We start from the raw sequence: 19,949 nt of genomic DNA, 5'->3' as shown, positions 1-19,949 counted from the left end.
TTTGCAATCACGACAACAGGGGCTCCGCACACCCAAAGTTTTTATACAGGAATCGAAACCACGTGGGGATTTCCGCCAACTGGGCGCAAGGGATTATTAGACAACTACTACGTCTCCAGGGTCACGACTCCACTGATGGAACCAGGTTATGTTGTGGCAAGACGTCGGCTCGCACAGTTATTTAGTGAAACATAACCTAATATTGATGTCCAACTTTTGAAGATGGGAGGTTCCTGAACGCGCAAAGGTTTAGTTTTGGATGCTGTGTGCCAGTCCGGTGCTGTGAGAAGCACTGTGATTCACGGTGGGCCACAATCTGTGGGCTGATGTTAAAATATCACACTTATATTATCATGAAAAGAAACAGGACTCCTTCTGTTTAAATCAGTCATGCGTTCAAGGTGATGAAAAAACGTTCAAATTACAAACAGATTACTTTGATTTAAATGTATAAATACAATATTTCAAATTAGGGGAAGAAAAAAAAAACCCCCACATAGAATCCATCTAAATATAACACATAAAAAAAATAGAGGATTCAAACTAAATCTAATATGTGTGAGCAAATTAAAGTTGGAACTTAAGTCAAATGAGTTCACGGCCAGTCGTGATTCTGATTAACTGACAAACAGCGCCACCTACCGATAGAAACGGCTCATTGCACACTGCAGCAGCACAGACGGACAGAGTCGATGACCTCCTTCAATCCCACAGTGAAACTGCACAGCAGCCAGGTCACATGAAAGAAGAGACAAAGTCCATTAAACATTAGAAAAAAAACAATTTGTACAAATGAATTCAAACAGCAGTCTGGTGCAAGAGCCCTTCAACCAATCCGCCCCTTGATGGAGGTGATTGTGTTCAGTTTCTGCTGAAACTGTCTCACAGAGCTGCAGATTCAACTTTCATGAACATGTTGGAGGGATGCAGTTTGTGGCGCCGTATTGCGTAATATTGCATAATGTTTCTGTTATTTTGTCCACCCCCAGTGTAGGTTAAATAACACCTCTCCTTATAGTGCAATGCAGTTCAACAGCACCGACAGAGCGCATCCTACAAAACGGTCGTGCAGGTGAATCTGCACCTCTCCAACACTGTTTCATGACACGACTGTTACATCACACTGGTGCCTCTTTAGTTGTAGCTAGGTGTGCCTGATGAAGCCTGTCTGCACCAGCAAGGCTCACCTGGAGCATCACGCCACAGCATGATGAGTTTCATGAAAGCTCAAGTATTGGATGTTGGGGACAGATGGATGGATATGGGTGAGAGGGTTGAATGTGGTAGGACGTCTGGGATGCACTGGAGACCAGGTGGAGGGAAACTCATCATTAACTTCATTTATGGAATCATGTGGCATTCAGGATTAGCATAACTGATAAAGAGGTTATTGTGATAATGATAATGAAGAGTAACTGAAAATGTTTTTTATGCCTATATTATATTTCATTACATTTTATATGAATGGATAATGCCTGGAGATCACAACACTGAGAGAAACTATAAATCAGCCCACAAAAATGTTATGTAGTGTACAATAAGAGTACGTAAGTTAAACTGTTTAATAGCTGTCTTATGTTTATATTTTTAATAATGTGTATTTTATAATTTTTTAAGTTTTTCAAAATTAAAGAAAATGGTTAAATAAAGTTAAATATATGAATATGTAATTTTGCAAGTCATAAAAATCTAATTGATGAGACAGTATTTATTTGCTTCCGTAGTAAAAAACAAGCAATATATTATCATAGGAAGAGGAAAAAACTGAGAATCAATATATCAGGAAATGAATGGACAGACGGGCTGCAGAGACATGTTGTGAGAAGCCTGGTTCTCGGTGGTAAACACACCATATCGACCGTCTGACAAAGCAAATGAATCAAAATGTGAAGTGAAGTGGCCGTGGAATCAAAAGCAGCCAAACCAAGGGAGATTTTAACTTTTGTTACACAAAAAGCTTTTATTGTGAAAAAAATATTGCTTTTTAACCCATAGGAGCCTTTTTCTCCTTTAACCCTTTAATGCCCGAACCATGAAATAACTGCCAGAAAACTCAAATTTTTTGAAATTGAACCTTCTGACAAAATACAAAAAAGTTTAAAAAGTCTTAATTTGCATAATTTTTGGTACATCCGGCATTTTTGTGCAATTTATTGCTCACAGTTTGTTTATCTTAAACAAACAAAAACATATAGAAGACAAAAAATATCACATTGATCATGTATCAAATAATACTATTAATAATAATAATAATAATACTATACTAATAATAATAATGTAACAGCATTACTTTTTTGAAGTTGTTTCATGTCAGCTTATTCATAAAACATGGTCAGGACAGGTTAACTGTAATCTAGGAGAGTATTAGAATCATTAAAATGTTTGAAACTCACTTTTTTTAATAACAAAAACAAACTCTTTACTAAAATGAGTTGTGTCACAGGCTTTAATCAGGCAGAACAACATTTTGGAAATGGTGTCCCGGGAACACAAACGGACACTGGGTCACATGGCTGCACCGGGAGGTTTAGTAGCTGCCACTGAGGGACTTGTTGAGTTAAATTCGAGGATAAAGCTGTCCAGGGAAATACAGGGAGTCTGTGACCCTTCATATCTAATTATGTGAGAGGGAAAAAGTCTAACTGATGACAGCTGATGGCGACACTAAGGCCATTACCTCTGGTAAGGGGTCCAGACAAGATATTTTGAAATGTTTGGAATCACTGCTATAGACCTGACAGTCAATTCAGTCAATACAGGGTACTGAAATGTAAATGACTTAGTGTGATAAGGTTAATAAAACAGGAACAGGATGGACCTCTCTGGGTCCCAGTAGGAGTTCGTGTAGTAGTTCTGAGGAGCAGGTCTGTGTTGTGTGTGTGTGTGTGTGTGTTTGTGTGGGAGCAGTAATGTAGGTCAATGGGCCAAATGACGTGAAGCGCAGCAGCAACAGTCACTGATGGATTAGAAGCAGCGTGGCCTGCTGTGTAATAGCTAATTAGTTTACATTCCTGCAGGTAGGGTTCACAAAGTTCATGTGCTTCTACATCCAGTCTTTATATAACCTAATGGCACCATATGGAAGAGAAATAAAACAGACATTTAGACAGGAGTCAGTGGAGTTAGAGTTTATTTAGAAAAGGTTCTTGATTTAACTTATTGTTGTAACTTATTGTTAACGATGCATTTGGTGAAGCTGTGGGGCAGCACGGTGGTGCGGTGGTTGTTGCTCACAGCAACAAGGTTCCAGGTTTGAACCCCGGGGTCTTACGTAGGTTTTCTCTGGGTACTCCGGCTTCCTCCCACAATCCAAAGACATGCAGGTTTGGTTAAATGGCGACTATAAAATTACCCGTAGGTGCGAGTGTGAGCGTGAGTGGTTGTCCAGCTCTACAGTTCCAACTAAAAAACATTGTTTACAGCTCAAAAATATCTTTTTTAAAAGGCTCAGTAATCAGTAACTTTTAGCAAATGTAACTCAAACAGATAAAAATAGTGCAGCTGTTGGGGACAGTTTTCAGTTGTAGGTTAGTATAAATTTGGTGGTGTGGTGAGTGACTCAGGTGCATTATGGGAGTTAAATCTTTTTTTTTTTTTTTAATTATGCATTTGTGAATGTGTCATTTTCATGAAAATGTGAAAGTTTGAAATGAAATCACATGAGCGTCTGTGCATTCATTACTCCCACATCTTTCAAACAAAAGACGCTCTGCTAGTTAGACAGTACGTAGAGCTCTGGCGCCACCTTGTGTCATTAGATCATATGGCAGGCAGTATGATCATCACGCTGTCAGGTCATAGTGAAGTGTGCAGCGTGTCCTCACCGGCTTTTGGTAGCTTGTGGTGCTAAAATATGTCACGGACAGTACAGTGAATACATTATTTTTATGCTTGTGTGTGTGTTTTTTCACAATTACATTACAACTTTGCTAATTGTGATTGACTGAAAATGTGTTCTAGCTTTTCTTAATGAAGTTTTCTGATCTTTTATTTGAGTACTGCACAAAGGAAATGTGTGCTACATGCAGAAGTTCACAACAAAAAAAAACAGTATTATAAAAAAATATTTGGAGTTATTTTCTTTCTCACAGAATGTCAGTAAACTCTTAATACACACACATATATATATATATATATATATATATATATATATAAAAGATTTAACAAAGGTCAAGTGATAACACTGATGCTTTTTCATACTTGTTGATACTCTTTTCATACTGAGTATTACACATATGTGTAAAGTTTGTTCTTCATAGGCACTCATGAGTCCGTCAGAGTCATTTGCCATATGGAGATAGGACTGTGTCTGGTGCACGGTCTTCCCCCTACCACCAGCAGCATGTCAGGCAGATGTAGTGCAATGTCTCCATCCTCCTTGTCCAGCAGCTCCTCCTCTGTGCAGCTCCACTGTCTCAGGAAAGCCTTGTTTTCAAAGGTCAAACATTTTCCAACCTCCTGTCCATCGTTCTCTATCAAGCCCTCTTTGCTGTTGTTCAGTTCTGAGGAGTGTGTGAGTGTTTTGCTGCCGTAGCACCTGTCCGGGCTGAACGTCTCCAGCTCTATAGCCCCATCTGATCCTAGAAAAGTGAGCGGTGCGGGGAAGCACTTGTTCTTGAAAGGCCTCGTTCTCCCATCCGGAAGCACGGGGTGGCTTCCTGTGCAGGGGCTGCTGGAGCTGGACTTGTAGCTGGGACCCAGCCCCACGCAGCAGTGGTGGATCTTGTCTGGGGGGCTCGAGCCTGGCAGCACGGCGATCTGGCCCCAGGTCTGAGTGGCGAAGCTGTACCTCCACAGGCAGTTCTTTGGAGAGCTCTGGCTCTCACCTCCCCCAAAAAGCAGCATGCTGTCCTTAAAGGCTACAGCTGAGTGGCCCATCAGTCTGGAGGGTCCGGACCTGAGGACAACCACAGGTGGTGTTAGCAGGAAGGAACACACAAAACTAGATCTGTTGTGTGCAGTGGCCTTTGGTCTTGTTGTGTATGTAACCTCCAGCTGGGATGAGATGGAAATCTTCTACTAACGGCAGTCAACAAGAGTATAGTTGAAGAGAGAGCTGGAAAAGCAGGCTAATAATGCACAAACTAGAAACATATCCTTTGTAAATGACTCTACAGAGTGCTGCATTATGGGCTGTTGGTAGCTTTATTGTTGCTATTCTACCGAGTGTCTTCACTCATAACTCGTAATGAGTTCCTTTGGGTTAATCGGGCCTGAAAATGAAGCCCAGTTTACCTACAGGACTTAGACTAGTGGCTCATTAAACGCCAAACACTGCCATTAAATTCACGACGAGTGAAAATGAGCCAAAAGCCTCACCTGACGATGGGCTGGATCATCTGTCAAACAGCCCAGAGTTCCTATTGTCACACATCACCGGTTCAAAAAGACAGTCTGAAAAAGACTAACTGTGAAAATTTCAAACACTTCCAAGAACCTGACAGGAGAGCGTGCAAGTATGTGACTGCCGACGAGCTCCGTAAATATGGGATTTCCATTATAGACCATGATCTCCCATGATGAAGGTTCTGTACAGTTGGCTCCGTCCAGGTGGACAACAGTGTCGCTGCACCCATTTTCTTTTTCCAGCAGCTTTTGTGCAGCCAAAAACCTTGGAACTTTTCAGCACATGTCACTGTCACCCCTTGTCGGGAGGCCAATCGTATAGGGGGGGGGGGACTCTTTTCCTTAGCGGCCAAAAAAAATGGAGGTGAAGTTTGTTCTGGCCACGTCTGTCTGTCCAGAGCTTTCTGGCATGTCAGACAGAAACGATCACGACAGAGGCACAGAAGCCCGTTTGTACAGTGTCAGACAAAGAGAAATATAAAAAGTAAAGGAGTTAAAGCTCATCCAACAGCAGTCAGATGAGTGATATGTTGCCATAGAAACAAATCCAACGTGCAGGGCATTTTCCCTTCACCACACAAATGCTATACACGGCCCTTACCTACAAACCCTCCATAGAGCACCAGCAGACTGTGAGTGTTCCTGTAATTCATCAGAGTGACAGAGGAGCCGCTCACAGGCCGATAATCTGAATACTGTGACATCTGTGACATGAATAATGTCAGACAAGACTGTTTTGCACATGCAAACATGCTATAAAGCATTGTTGTGTTGTAGAAACTAAATACGACCTGTGAGGAAAATACTGTATTGCATTTATATTTGATATAAAGGATGTTCAGTAAGTCATTTAATTCAGGGTATGCTTACTTCACAGGATTTTAGTAGACGTTCTTGAGGAACCATCATCTAGCCGGTGTTAGAGAAACAGCATTTTAGGTTTCTCTTGCAATATCAATACTGTATTCAGCTGTGGGCCGAAGCCGACACCCAAAACAAGTCGACAGAACCACCACTCACTTGTTTTTGAGGGAACTCCAAGTGTGGCTGGTGGAATTCCACTTCCAGAAGTCCTTCTGCTCCCGTAAGCCTTTCAAACCCCCAAACAGGTACATGCAGTCCTGGTGGGCTATGGCTGAGTGGCTGTGTCTTGGGCCAGGGCCTAATGAGCCCTGCTGAGGGCCATTCAGCAGGGACCAAGCCATGGTATCTGTCGTGCATACGAGACACACACACACAAACATATCGACATTTATGGAGCTGTGGGGCAAATTAAAAAAAACAACCAATGTCTGTTTTGGTTGATACCTGACTCAGAAGAAGCAGTAAGTTTAGCTGAAGCAACAAATGGAAAAACTCAGAGAGGCTGCAAGCGTTTTAGGGGGGATTGGTTTTGCCTCCCTCGGCGTATTTGAACACATGGCTGATGATGTGAATAATACAGTAGAGAAGAATATGGATATGTGCACTCGTGAGTATTTATAATGAGGACGAGGACACGTTTTCCCACTGGGGAATAAAAGATATTTTAAACTCACCAAAATCCAAACTCCAGAAGTCCTGCGAGGATCCTTTCATGTCTATGAAACCTCCGTACACCAGCATGGCAGCGCCCACCACCACAGCACTGTGTCCTTTTCTGTTGTTCGGCATTTGGGTCTACACACATAAACACACACAGACAGACACATCTGTGAGAGTGGGCAGGTTATTTATTTACACACCCCAGGACTCTATTGACTCTATTTTAACCAGAAACCTCCCTCACCTTTGGTTTTTTTTATATCCTATTCACAGCCTGTTTATAATGCGTTTATATTTCTCTTGTTCAGGTTACAGAATTCTACCGAATTCCAGAGCTGACATCAGCCTTGCTGTGGGGGCTGTCAGTGTGCGCAGAGACTTGTCCTGCTCTATTTAGGACAACTGGGAGCTGAGACACTTCCGACTTGCATGTTGAAAAACATCCATTCTAAGTGCCTCCAAACTTGTAAGTCGTTTTTTTAGAAACTCCGGACCTTCTAAGAGCTTAGATTTCTCTGTGTCTAACAATGTGACATTCAGTGGCTGTGCATAAATGAAGTAAGTAAGTTTTAGCCTTGCTAGCTGTCATTACTGATGCTAACAAGGCAATTCTTCTATTGATTCCCAAAAGAAAACACTGCTGGAGTCATTTCCAGTCATTTCTACTGTGCCTGTTAGTAATCCTGTTGTTCTCATTCACAAACTAACTTCACCAATGTGTTATTCAAGGATTCAAGGAACTTTATTGTCATACCAGCACACATTTACACATGAGATGGTACGAAATTTTCGCTCTCAGGTTTAAGCCACAATAAATCTATAAAAAAAGAAGTACTATATAAAATTTGTGTTATTGGTGGTATCGAAACTTTTTACAACTGTTGCCAGTTTCACGTCATCTGTTCAAATGCAGGGCGCTCTGTACCTGAGGGGTGCTCATCTTTCCCTGGTAGTGCACCCACTTCTGCTCTCCTGAAACAGACAACAGAGGAAATGAAAACGGAGCGGCGCTTCGGTAGGAAATGATATTTTAAATAATGATGCTAATTCCATGTCACGCACGCAGCTGACCGATATATGTGTGTGGACAGGTCTCTTCAGTGTAATCACCCACGAATGAAAGAAGGACTGTGCACACCTTCTTTCTAGAATCATTATTGGTGTGGAAAGAAAAAAGAAGAATAAAGGTCCGTTGGAAGGGCCCTTACAAAATCAAGGGGAAAATGTCGTTTCAATACACAAATCAGTATAAGACATAACTTTTCCTGTGTGTGAACATTTCAATTCAAACAGAATGTTCTAGACAAAACAATTGAACAATTTGAATCTGTCATAAAACCTTGTGCAATTCTGTTTTCGTTTTACACATTAACCGCACTAACCAATATCAAGGTCGAGGCACATTTCCAATGCATCACAAGACAGAGCAAGTGAACGACAGAGAATAAAAACGAGAAACAGGAACCAACAAGCTGTGGCATTTTTTAGAGCAGGAAGCATGTGCTGTTAGTATGTCCCAACTCCAGGGTATTCTAACTGATGATTAGTAGAACTGTGCCTTCACAGCTTGTCTTCAGCATAAACTACATCTTCCTATGTTGTTACTTGTTGAATAGTTGATTTTAATGTATAGTTTGGGTTTTTCTTTTTTCTTTGTTCAAACATTTAAGAATGACTTTTTTCTGGAAACATACAGGGTCTGGGAAACCCACGTAGTCCATGAAAGCTTTCGCTTCCGAGCAGCATTTGCAGACAATAGCAACACTGAACACTGCCTGCCAATATTGGTTGTATTGTGCATACACTGCGAAACTCACCAATGTCGTAGACCCAGAGGGGACATCTCCACTTGGTGTATGCAGAATCCAGCATTCCTCCAAACATGTACAGGAAACCCTGAAAAAGGGGCACGGCTGTCATATTCTTGACCCACCAAGCAGTAGGATATTAGCAGCAGCATGAGATAATTCACATGCTTTTATGCCACTGAAAATGAAAGAACACTGACATTAACTGATCTTGGTGTTTGTACCTTATGAGCCACCATAGAATGTTCCTCCAGTTCTTCTGGTGCAGCCTCGCCAGTGCAATTCAACTCAGTCCACTCATTGCACACTATAGTATTGTAGATAATTACATGTTAGATTTTACCACAGTAATGATAACACCATTGTTCTTTTGGGGCGTGGTGGTAAAAGTCCTTACCCACGCTGTACCTCCAGAAGTCCCTCAGACAGCTGTTGTCTCTACCTCCCAGGATATAGACATTTCCATCATAGCTGCAGCAGGCGTGCTTGTAGCGGTCGCGGGGGGACCGGCTGCTCTGGGGGAGCCGGGTCCATAGGCAGGGATTACTTTGACTCATAGCTGGCATCGTCTGCTCTCACTGGACCATTTTCTAAAAAAGACATTTAAGTGTTTAGAAAAGTTATCACGAATTGCATATGAATGTGGCCATAGCCCATTGACAATTTCCCCCGTTTCTTGGCATATTAAAATGCCAACAGACTTCAATGCTAGCAGGTAGGTGGTGTGAGACATCAGAGGACTGAGAAAATATTCACAGCATACCATATCAAATTTGGTAGAAAAATTAATTCAAACTGTAATGACTGGTTCAAAATTTAGAGTGTAACCATGATTGGATGATGTGAAAAAAGAAAATCACCCGACCCCTCTGTGTCGTTTGAATCAGTGACTCTGATCAAAGTGTTATTTCAAAGAAGAGCATCGAACCACACCTCTGCCGGTCTTTCTGCTCTTCAAAAACGTCCCGTGGCTGAACTTTGATTGTATACCACCAAAAAACCTCCAGGGGAACACCTGCCTCAGCACACTTTAAAGCTCGGTCAGGTGCCTTGTGATGCTTTAACACAAGGCTCCCAGGAAATGTAGGTCCTGTTTCACTGGTACCTGATGTACAGTATATGGCATGAAAACACATTGTGTGTTAGCAGCATAGTGCTAGTTGTTATGGCTGTAGAGAGCTGCGCTCCTATGGGTGTTCACCTGTGACTCTGATCCACAGAGCACCCGACTGCTGCCATTGGCCCTGGAGTCAGGTGGGAAAAGTAGAGCCATAGAAAGACTGTGAGGCAACGGCTCTGGGGAGAAATCCTCCAGTCGCACAATCTTCTTGTACGTGTGGCAAATCCTTCTAACTGCAACCACGATTATTGATTTCTTAGTTTTTAAATTGATCACTTGATCATTTACACTTGGAACGGCACTGAACCTAATCTCCTCTACGGTGGACATTATAGATGAAATAAAATAATGATGTGACAACAGTCAGCTGTTAATACAGTAGTGACAACACGGACCCCGACAGAAAGCCGCCCACATCCGAGTCTGGTTCTGGCCGAGGTTTCTTCTGCCACTGTTGCCTGATATAATATCTGATGCTTGCTCATGTGGGTCTCTCTCTTAACCCTTTGAGGGTCTTCAGCACTTTCTAGTGTGTTATGATTTTTATTTTTAGCATATTTTATCAGTTTTTCATGCATATTGCTTATAATTTTGCAAGATGGTGAATTTTTCAGAGTTCTCAATTTTTTTCATGTATTTTTTGTGTATTTTAGACCATAAAATGATGCGCATCATGACAAAAACATGGCAATTTAAGGGTTAATTTTTTTAAAAACTAATTAAAATTTGATATGTATGATTAGGGCTGATGCTGGTCTAAAAAACTATTTTAAAAAAATTTAAAAAAAAGAAAGATTTTTAACATTTTTATGGCTTGTTTTTATGCATACACATTTATGTGTGTAAGGATCTTTAACGTGATTATTTCTGAGGACCTTCAAGGGGTTAATTAAAGAGTTTGGTCTAGACCTGCTCTTTATGTAAAGCGTCTTGAGATAACGCTGTTATGAATTGCCGCTCTATAAATAAAGATTGATTGATTGATTGACTGATTGAATACACTGAATAAGAGTTCCATTTTATAACTGCTTGTGCAGCACTATTAATGTCGTTCTCTGTTATTCATTGTAGCATTGCTTCAATGAATGGCCATTGAGGAAGATCATAAAAATGTAGATATGAATGATATAGATGTATGTGCACTGTTGCCCATAAAGTTGGAATAAAATGTTTTTGTGACAGTGTGATTTATTCTTCATAAATAAAGTGTATATCTTCTCAACTTTATTGATCAAACTCTTCCAAACACATCACAGTGAAACTTAAACCACAATTAACCTTTGCAAACTGTGTATTCAGGCTTTAACAAAATTGGGGGCATTAAACAATTATTCCAACTTTATGGGCAACAGTGTGTGTACATATATATATATATATATATATATATATATACACAAAAACCACTACATTATGGGGTTTGATTTCATTCAACCTTATGGAGATAGCTTACACAAGACAAGGACAAGCATAGATAAACTTAGATTAAATCAATAATCAACCAACTGATAGGTTAAATTGACTAATGCAGCTCTAAAGTACTTAACTGCCCCACTCTGATTCAAACACAGTGATAACGTGTAATCCAGACAGTAGCTCTGTGCTGTTAAATGTGACCTCCAAAGGAAAAAGCCATAATTGATTTACAAGGGCTGACTCAGAAAGACAACTATTTACAATATTCCTGATGATCGAGTGCATGCTTAGGTGTGGTTTAACATTTGCGCTCTTTGAGTTTGGGTATCAACGCAGTAACTTTCCACGCTGCACTGAACATTGAGCTCTTTCCTCAGCGCCGCACCAGCCGCGAGCTCCTGCGACGACGTCCTCCCCTCTCTTCGCCTTTGTTGCGTCACGGCCTCTCTTCACTAATCTTATCGACCTGTCACATGAGCAAACACCTCCGGAGGTCGTGACATCGTAGTTACACACCTAGCTCTGACTTGTCCACACAGCTGATTGTTGCTGATATAAAGAGCCACCTTGGTTTTGTTTGTTATTAGAGATAAAATATATAAACACGTCACTAAAAGAGGAGAGGGGCTTAGCAGTGTGGTCAGTAAAACAACACCAAGAAAGCAAAAAAAAAAAAAAAAATTCCTAGTGAGAATAAATATTGGCAAGACGAGGTCTAAGTAAGACTAGAATATCTGAAATACAGGGACCTCATACATTGAAATACAATTTTGCTTAACCAGTGTGTCATCTTCAGTGAGTCTGGATGAATTAAGGTTTAATTTGACTAATTCATTCACTGAAATACACCACAAAACCGCTACCCCTCTATTTTGTAATGCAACACAAAAAAAAGCTTGGTGAAGCTGAAATAATTTGTATTTATAACAAGGACTCTTCTGATTTACTGATTATTTGTACATTTATGTCCATAGTGTAAATATTTATTTATCATTACAACATATATTTATTTACTATTGCTTATTTTCTACTGTTGTTTTCTTTATTCTTCTTTTCTATTGTTGCTGCTGTAACATGTGAATTTCCCACTATGGGGCATCAGTAAAGAAAAGTCTAAGTCTAAGATTTTCGTGACTATAATCTAAGTTGAGGTTAAGCTACTGAATTGTAAGACGTCTGATGATTTTCTTTTCCTGCTCACTCAGCGTATCTCCGACACATTCAGTCATTTTCTCAGTTGAAACCTGGCAGCAGAGTTACATTCAATTCAATTTAATGTATTTGTATAGCCCAATATCACAACAGAGTGGCTCATAGTGCTTTACAAAGTTCACTACATCAACATGGTTGTGTCCCGACATGTCACCGACATACCTGCCAGAGAGAGTTAGCAGTTGGTCTGTATTTTTTTTACCTGCCTGTTCACAGTTGGCCGAGTGTGCGCCAAGAGGGAGGGATCGGTGAGGGAGCAGTCATCACGCTGGTCTGAGGAGAGACTGATGTGCAGCAACGACATAAATCAGGAGGTGGGAGGTGAATTTACTCAAATACTGTACTTCAGTGCAATTAATGCTTGTACTTTACTTGAGTATTTCCTTATTGTGCTACTTCACACTTGTGAGATATCAGGCTTTTTTACTCCACTACATCTATTTAACTACTGTAGTTCCATACAAAGTACATTATCAGTGTATTAAATGTGATCATCATGCTGCACATAGTAATCTTCTTTTTACTTTTTGCGCATACGATTCACAACAATCTGGACTTTAACTAATACTTTAACACTCTACTTTTACTTGTGATACTCTGATTCTGTCCAGGGTTGTTGGTCCCAACACATGTGCCCCTTTAAACCTTGACAGATGGTGACAGCTGATGTCAGTGACATCACACCCACTGGTTAACCAGCCACAGACCACTTCCCCTTTAACTACAGTAACTAGTACTACGTTAGCTGCCGTTACAGCATCTCTCGGTGTGTCACAGTTCGAACTAGCTCCGTTAACATTAGCTGGAACTAAGAGCAGGAATGCAGCCCGTTAGTGTGTCCAGGGCCACACTGAGAGGGTAGTTTAGTGAGTGTTAACGTTGACTAAGCAGTTAGTTAACTACGTTATAAGTTAATCACCTGTCTCATTCTGATACATTAAAAACGAACCTGATAACTTACCCTTACCCACCGTGATAACGGTTAAGTTGAAGGAGAGGAAATGAGGATGAGGAGACTTTTTTTTAAAGAGCTTTGCCGACTGTAACGCTGCTTGGACACAAGATAGCTTATGTTCCGGTACCGGACAGTTTGTTCACCCTAAAACAGTGTGTCCGCAGTGCATGCAGGGAAATATCGGTGTAGTAATGAGCAGTTACTCACGGTCGGTAGTTGGATCTTCTTCTTCTGTCGTTTGTCTCCCTGTGAACGGGCTGCTGCTGCTGCTGCGTTCACGTCTCCTCGTAAACTCCGGCGTCTATGTTGCAAAGTCGTAAAGATTGCTGCCTGCTGAAATTGCAGAAATAGAAAGGTACAAAAAAAATCGATAGTAAAAAAAAATAATTACCGAATAGGAGAAATGATAATGACAGTATGTAGTATGTGAGTTAAAAATGACATTTCCCGTCCTTACATGAGCCGAATTCTCTTTTTCTCTTATAAAAAAAAACAAAACTAGGACAATCAGGTCCGGACATCCGGGGTCGCCCTTTCACATTATACAGCCGAAATACACATTCTACGCACACAGCAGGAGACTGTCCGTGCCAGACGTGTTGTTACCCACTGAGATACTCCGTTTGGTTTAGCCTGAGGTTGCAGGAGGCAGGACATGATACAAAAGTTGTAACTCGGTGTTCTAAGTGTTTACCAGAAACAAGGCGGCTTTTATTTTATGAGAAATCACAGGAAGTTCTCTCTCTCCCATTGGCGCTAGCTTCATAGCGGGGGCGTTCATTCCAGTCAGAACTACGTAAGATTCACCAAGTAACTACTTTACTGCCCTCTGGATATCTGTGTGTCTGCTTTTAATCAGAGCATGGAGAAGGTTTAGGAATTCAAGTGGCATCATTTAAAGAAAAAAAAAAAAGGATTCCATGAATCCATGGATGTTAAATAGAGCTTTAAAAGCAGACAACAACAAAAGAGACAATGTTGATTTATTTCTATAGACACACACCATATATATGAGGGGTTAGGGACTTGGCCAGTATTCTTCAGGGTTTACTTTAGGGTCACTTCTTTTAGGATTACTTTCCCAGTTTATTTTGGATTAGAAACTGAAATGCACATGAAGTTGAATCACAAACAAAACAAAAGGTCGGTTTTGAGTTGAAATATGTCAAACTATGAAATATATGCATTTTGTCCACTGTGAGACAACATTGAACCGGTCACTAAAGATGAAACTAGCACAGAACAAGTTAATAATACCGGTGTTAATTAAATGAATCCTCAGATGTTACACCTGGAATCTGCTGCAGCCGCTGCTCCGATCACCACTGCTCCCTTTACTCCCCACGTCTTCTCCAGCTCCTCTTTCAGCCCCTGGTATTTTTTTTCAAGCTTCTCACGTTCCTCCTTCCTGATGCTGCCGCTCGGGATTGCTACATCTATCACCACTGCCTTCCTCTGTTTGTCAATCAGCACAATGTCAGGTGGGTTAGCCATCACCAGTCTGTCAGTCTGGACCTGGAAGTCCCAGGGGATCTTAGCTCACTTTGGGAGGAGTCTTCCATTCTGACCATGAGACTTCCAGCCCGTACTCAGCGCAGATGTTCCTGTACATTATGCCAGCTGCTTGGTGATGGCGTCCCATGTTTGCTGTTCCTGTCTGCGTCTTACACCCTGCTGGATTGTTTCAGGAGCATCTCTGCACAGCCTGCACCAGGGTCCTGTCTGGTGTGTCGGTGTAGAGTGTGTACAGGAAGGTGGTAGGCAGGCAGACTCAGCAGACTTCCTGTACGCAAAAGTGGTGATTTTATTTTACAGTGCTTCTCCATTAAGTGTAACTTAAATTACAAAACAATACAAAAAATAATTTACAAAGAAACATATCTTTAAAATCAAATTGTAGCTACTCAAACAAAAACTGTCACACTGGGAGCACACCCCTCACCCCTCTCTCTCTGTGAGGGCAGCCAAATCTCTACTCATTCTATAGGGCGTTCTGTTCACACCATGCTCACTTCAGCTCTACCATTCTGCAGCATGGTGACCTATTCTGCACCCTGAATGCAAACAAATCTGCAAATATCATCCTTGTACACACTACAAACTTCTCGGCGTTTCTTAATATTTCCCTGCAAACTAAACAAGTGAAATCAATACCAATTGATGCGTTCTAATACCAAAAGAAACATTGCATTATATTTGCACTACTTTCGCACTACATAAATGCACCACACCTACCTCCACTGTATATACTGTTGTTATGAGTACTTAGATTGTTCTGTTCTGTTCTTATTCTTATTGTTGTAGTTTATTTCTAATTTTCTTACTGTACGTAGAGAGACAAGTTTCACCGGAGTCAAATTCCTTGTTTGCTTGTACAAACTTGGCCAATAAAGTTGATTCTGATTCTGATTTATCAAAAGGAAAAGGGGAGGGTTTTCCCCTCGGTCTGACCCAATGATGTCACTTTGACATCACCAACACCATAAATTGGGGAAGTGCTGGGCCGGCCTCCTCTCAAACACTACTCCCGCATTGTGAGCCAGAACAAACAAAGAAAGGTAAGTATGAACAAAGGAGCAAACAATTGGACCACATTTTACCTGAAACTTAATAAAAGATAACTGAGTTTTACTTTAATCCTTCATGTGATGGATGTACACCGTAACATAATACTAACACAAACAATTCAATGTTACGTTATGGCCTGGTTAAATTAAAGCTAAATACACATAGGGAAAACAGTATGTAGCGTCCAGGGACAAGTGGTGAGGAGAAGTGAGCGTTCTCACCCACTTTGTCACAGTCTGCTCTCGTGCTGTATCAGCCACGTGTTCTATCTACATGCCGTGTGGGGGGGCCTGTTCGTCCTCCTCTTCTGCGTTATCATCAGGATTCTGCTGTCTGAGGTATTGACTCAGCAGCTCACCTTCCAGGGCCATCATCCAGATGTATTTCTGGGTCTTGGTGGTTTCTCGGCCTCCCTTGCTCCTGAGGTCGAGATGAGCTCCCTCCATGCATTGTGAGGAGCTTCCTTGTCTTGATATCGGTGACTTCTATCTCCTCCTTTCTCCAGTTTATTATACCAGTGCGTGTTGATGGCTCAGACCTTTTCCGTCTGTCTTGCTCATCCCTGACACACAGCTTGATGTCATCCATGTAGAGGAGGTGACTGACGGTTACTCGGCCTCGGAACCGGTATCCGTAGCCACTCTTTGAGATGATCTGGCCGAAGGAGTTCAGGCTTATGCAGATCAGCAGCGGGGATCGTGCATCGCCTTGGCATACGCCGCACTTGGTAACTTGTGCTATTGGCTTTTCACTTTTTTTTTTTTTTGCCTGTTCAACCTTTGAGTTAAGGTGTGTAAAAACATTCTGTTTAGATTTGGTCCCCGCTCGGGACGTCACGCACACAGGGATCTATTGAATATGTGCAATCCTTCATCCCTTTAGCAGGCTGAGGGTCTCACTCACTGTTGCTAGGTCTGGTTATAAGATGTGGAAAGTATGAGCAAAACACGGAACTTGTGCTGTATTCGGTTGCAAATAGCCTGTCAGCGGCAACAATAAGCACTTGTACTGGACGCACCCCGAAGGATTATGTTGCAGCCATTACAGCCTGTCTCATTGCCCATTCTCAGCTGCCAGCTGATCTACTAACCCAAGTCCTACCAGTTATTTAGAACCCAAGATATGTAAAAAAAGAGAATTACAGCCCAGGCTTAATAACATTGTTATTTCTTAAAGAAAAAACTGATTAATGGGAAGATATGGATTTACTAAAGTACCAAAATTATTTCAGAAGACAAATTGTATACTTTGCAGATTCACCAAAACAAAGTGTGTTTTGTCTCTCTGAAAAGAAATGATATGATTATAGCTTGGCAGTTTCAATGGAGAGTCACCATGGCACCAGATACACACACACACACACACACACACACACACACGCACACACACTGCTGTTGTAATTGCAGAATGTGGAAGTAACGTGTGCCATGGGGCAACCAAGAGTTCCAAATGATTTTTTCGTAAGCCCCACATTGTTTGCATTTATTCACTGATTAGACCACATTATTTGTGCTGAAATTCAAGTATTGTGTCTCAAATGCATAAACTAGATTAGTCTTTCTTCTTTGCTTAGTAGTTGCTAAAATTGTTACCTTTCATAACATTTTCTATTATTATTATTTTTAAATCTGATCTGTGGTCCTCTGTGTTTTCTAGTGTACATGGCTTATAGTGTTTGCAAGGCCACAGCTGTAGACCTCTCCAGCTGGTCCCTTCTCCGACAAGCAACTAAATGGTCTTATTGATGACACTTTTACATCGGTGAATACTTTTTAATCATATAAAAATGAATACACCCACAGAGCTTATCTACAGGAAGAAGATGCTGGTGGTATATCTGGTATGTCATCAGGAATCCGTAATCTTAGTATTTGCCAAACTCATATAGTCTGAGTTTGATGGTAACGCCGCTGACAAGACCTCTCCTCACGATGATGGGAGGCTGTATGCTGCAATAAGATGCCAAACTTTTGTGCCACTTGCAACAAAACTACCTTGAGGAAATCACCTACTATACTGACTTGGCCAAACTGTAGAATGTGGTGTGTAAAATACAAACACAAGAGAGAATCTGCAGTATGCCAAAAAGACCCAGACCAGTCTACATTCCCTTCTGTGTCCCACAATCCAAACCGCTGGAATGCAGCGCCGGAATGGGGCATAATTTAGGCATAATTACATTTAATTTGTCCGGTTAACCTTATCAGACCAACTTATGCTACTGTGTGAGAGTAATGAAACACGTGAGATCATTTTTGACGTATTTTGCTGAAGTTATACAGCTATTGCCAAGACAGTTGTGAGTGAGCCTCCGTGAGGAGTCCATGCAACACACATGAAAACCACCGTGTGGGTGGGCCCTAGTTGGGTGCACAGGGCCGTTAGGAATAATGGTAAAAGAAATGGTACAGGTAAACAAATCCACCGATGTTTTTATATTTTCTTGCATGAAAATGGCGAAATGCATATTATTTTGCAATGATGGTTATGGGGAAGTGTGAAAATTCTCAGTGTTCTCAACAGTGAAGGCAGCTTTAGTGCCCTCCTCATGAAACAGAGGGTGTTGGTTGAGCTCTTTGAACACGTTTATCATCACATGACAGCGCTTGCTTGCTTCGCGTCGTTACGTGACAGTGGATGTGTTCTTGCTGTCACAGTTTGGACTTTGAAAAACTATAAGAATTAAATGTGATTATTTTATGATTGGGTAGCAATATGTGTCCGACCTTGTACTGGAACAGTGTGGTCTGTAAATGTTAAAACGTGGCTGCGTTAAGTTAGAAAAAGAAAATCTCCACGTGAGTACTTTTTTATGAGGACACATGGTTTATCGTTATTTAAAAAAATGACTATTCTCATATATTCAAACGCACTTAGATTCTCCACTTCTACATCAAATAAACATACAATATAGAGGGATATTTTACAAATATGAATATGTTTATTGAAAACTAGTAGATATATTCACATCGAAACATGAATTATTACAATAAAATGGACAACATTGCACATTTGTAAAACGTAGTGTTAATAAGAAAGAACAGAGGTTTAGTAAAGGATTTTGTTTCTGTATGTGTATGAGAAGTAAAAAAAAAAGGCAAGCTTTCAATAGACCGAGCAGAGATTAATATAAAAGCAATTTTATTATGAAATATGTCATTGAATTCTGTGTTTATCACATTTGTTCAACCATAAATTCATTAAAGTTTGAATATGGTCAATAAATACACTGGGATTATTGCTGTATATGTTTCTTCAGTGTGGACAGATATGTAAAGACCACTAGCCTCAAAACAATGACGAGCCCCATCCTCGTTTTTTTAAGACTCTTACTTCTATTTTCCAATGAGGTGTAGAAGAAACAGAAAGAGCAAAGAACACACAGCAACATTTGCATCAAGTGGCAAAGCTGGTCCAACCATCGATTTGATCTGCTACATCCGAGGAGACAAGACGGCTACAAATATATGTATTTTTAAATAAATGTGACACAACTCTGTGTCTTACCAGATGAATTATGAACAGTGAATAGCTACATGTGGACATATGGTTCATCCATGCAAACAGTGTTTATTATTCACGTGGAATTATCGACGCGAAATGGGTACAACAGCCTTTCAGACGGAACGTACAGAGTTAGAATAGAATAGAATAGTTTTATTGTCATTGCATTTACAATACAACGAGATTTAAAATGCTCTTCGTTAATCACTCGCTCCCACACACGCACACATAATCAAACTGTATCTTCCACAAGAGCCATCAGCCGCTGCAACTGTGCGCGCCGCCATCTTGCCGCTAGTTGAGTCAAAACTCATCCATCATCCACCTCAGTTAGTTTAAATAATTATTTATGAATAAGTTAAGGAAAGGAGAGCCTTCTATCTTAATTGGGGCTGGGCATCAGTAATGAATACCTTTACCGTACTGATAGAAATAACATATTTATAACAAAAAAACGCCACAACCCATGCAGTCTTTGGTGGTGAAGTCGAGCGTGGTG

At 40.9% G+C, this 19,949-nt stretch overlaps 1 protein-coding gene across 2 annotated transcripts; it reads right to left on the bottom strand.

The window, feature by feature from the left end:
- Positions 1 to 4,184: 4,184 nt before the first annotated feature.
- klhdc3l (kelch domain containing 3-like) lies at positions 4,185 to 12,706 on the bottom strand. Of its 2 annotated transcripts, none has more exons than XM_070838375.1 (8): positions 12,626 to 12,706; positions 9,076 to 9,268; positions 8,903 to 8,985; positions 8,688 to 8,766; positions 7,796 to 7,842; positions 6,885 to 7,005; positions 6,367 to 6,556; positions 4,185 to 4,897 (listed from the first exon to the last, which is right to left on the bottom strand). In XM_070838375.1, exons 2-8 carry the CDS (start codon positions 9,242 to 9,244, stop codon positions 4,264 to 4,266), a joined length of 1,323 nt encoding a protein of 440 aa, XP_070694476.1. In that variant the 5' UTR covers positions 9,245 to 9,268; positions 12,626 to 12,706; the 3' UTR covers positions 4,185 to 4,263. The 2 variants fall into 2 exon arrangements, with proteins under 2 accessions (XP_070694476.1, XP_070694477.1); XM_070838376.1 differs by lacking the exon at positions 12,626 to 12,706 and adding an exon at positions 9,612 to 9,637.
- Positions 12,707 to 19,949: the final 7,243 nt, after the last annotated feature.

Source organism: Pempheris klunzingeri, chromosome 10 (assembly GCF_042242105.1).
Source record: "Pempheris klunzingeri isolate RE-2024b chromosome 10, fPemKlu1.hap1, whole genome shotgun sequence".
Taxonomy (NCBI): Eukaryota; Metazoa; Chordata; class Actinopteri; order Acropomatiformes; family Pempheridae; genus Pempheris; species Pempheris klunzingeri.
This window is presented reverse-complemented; position numbering and strand designations above follow the sequence as displayed.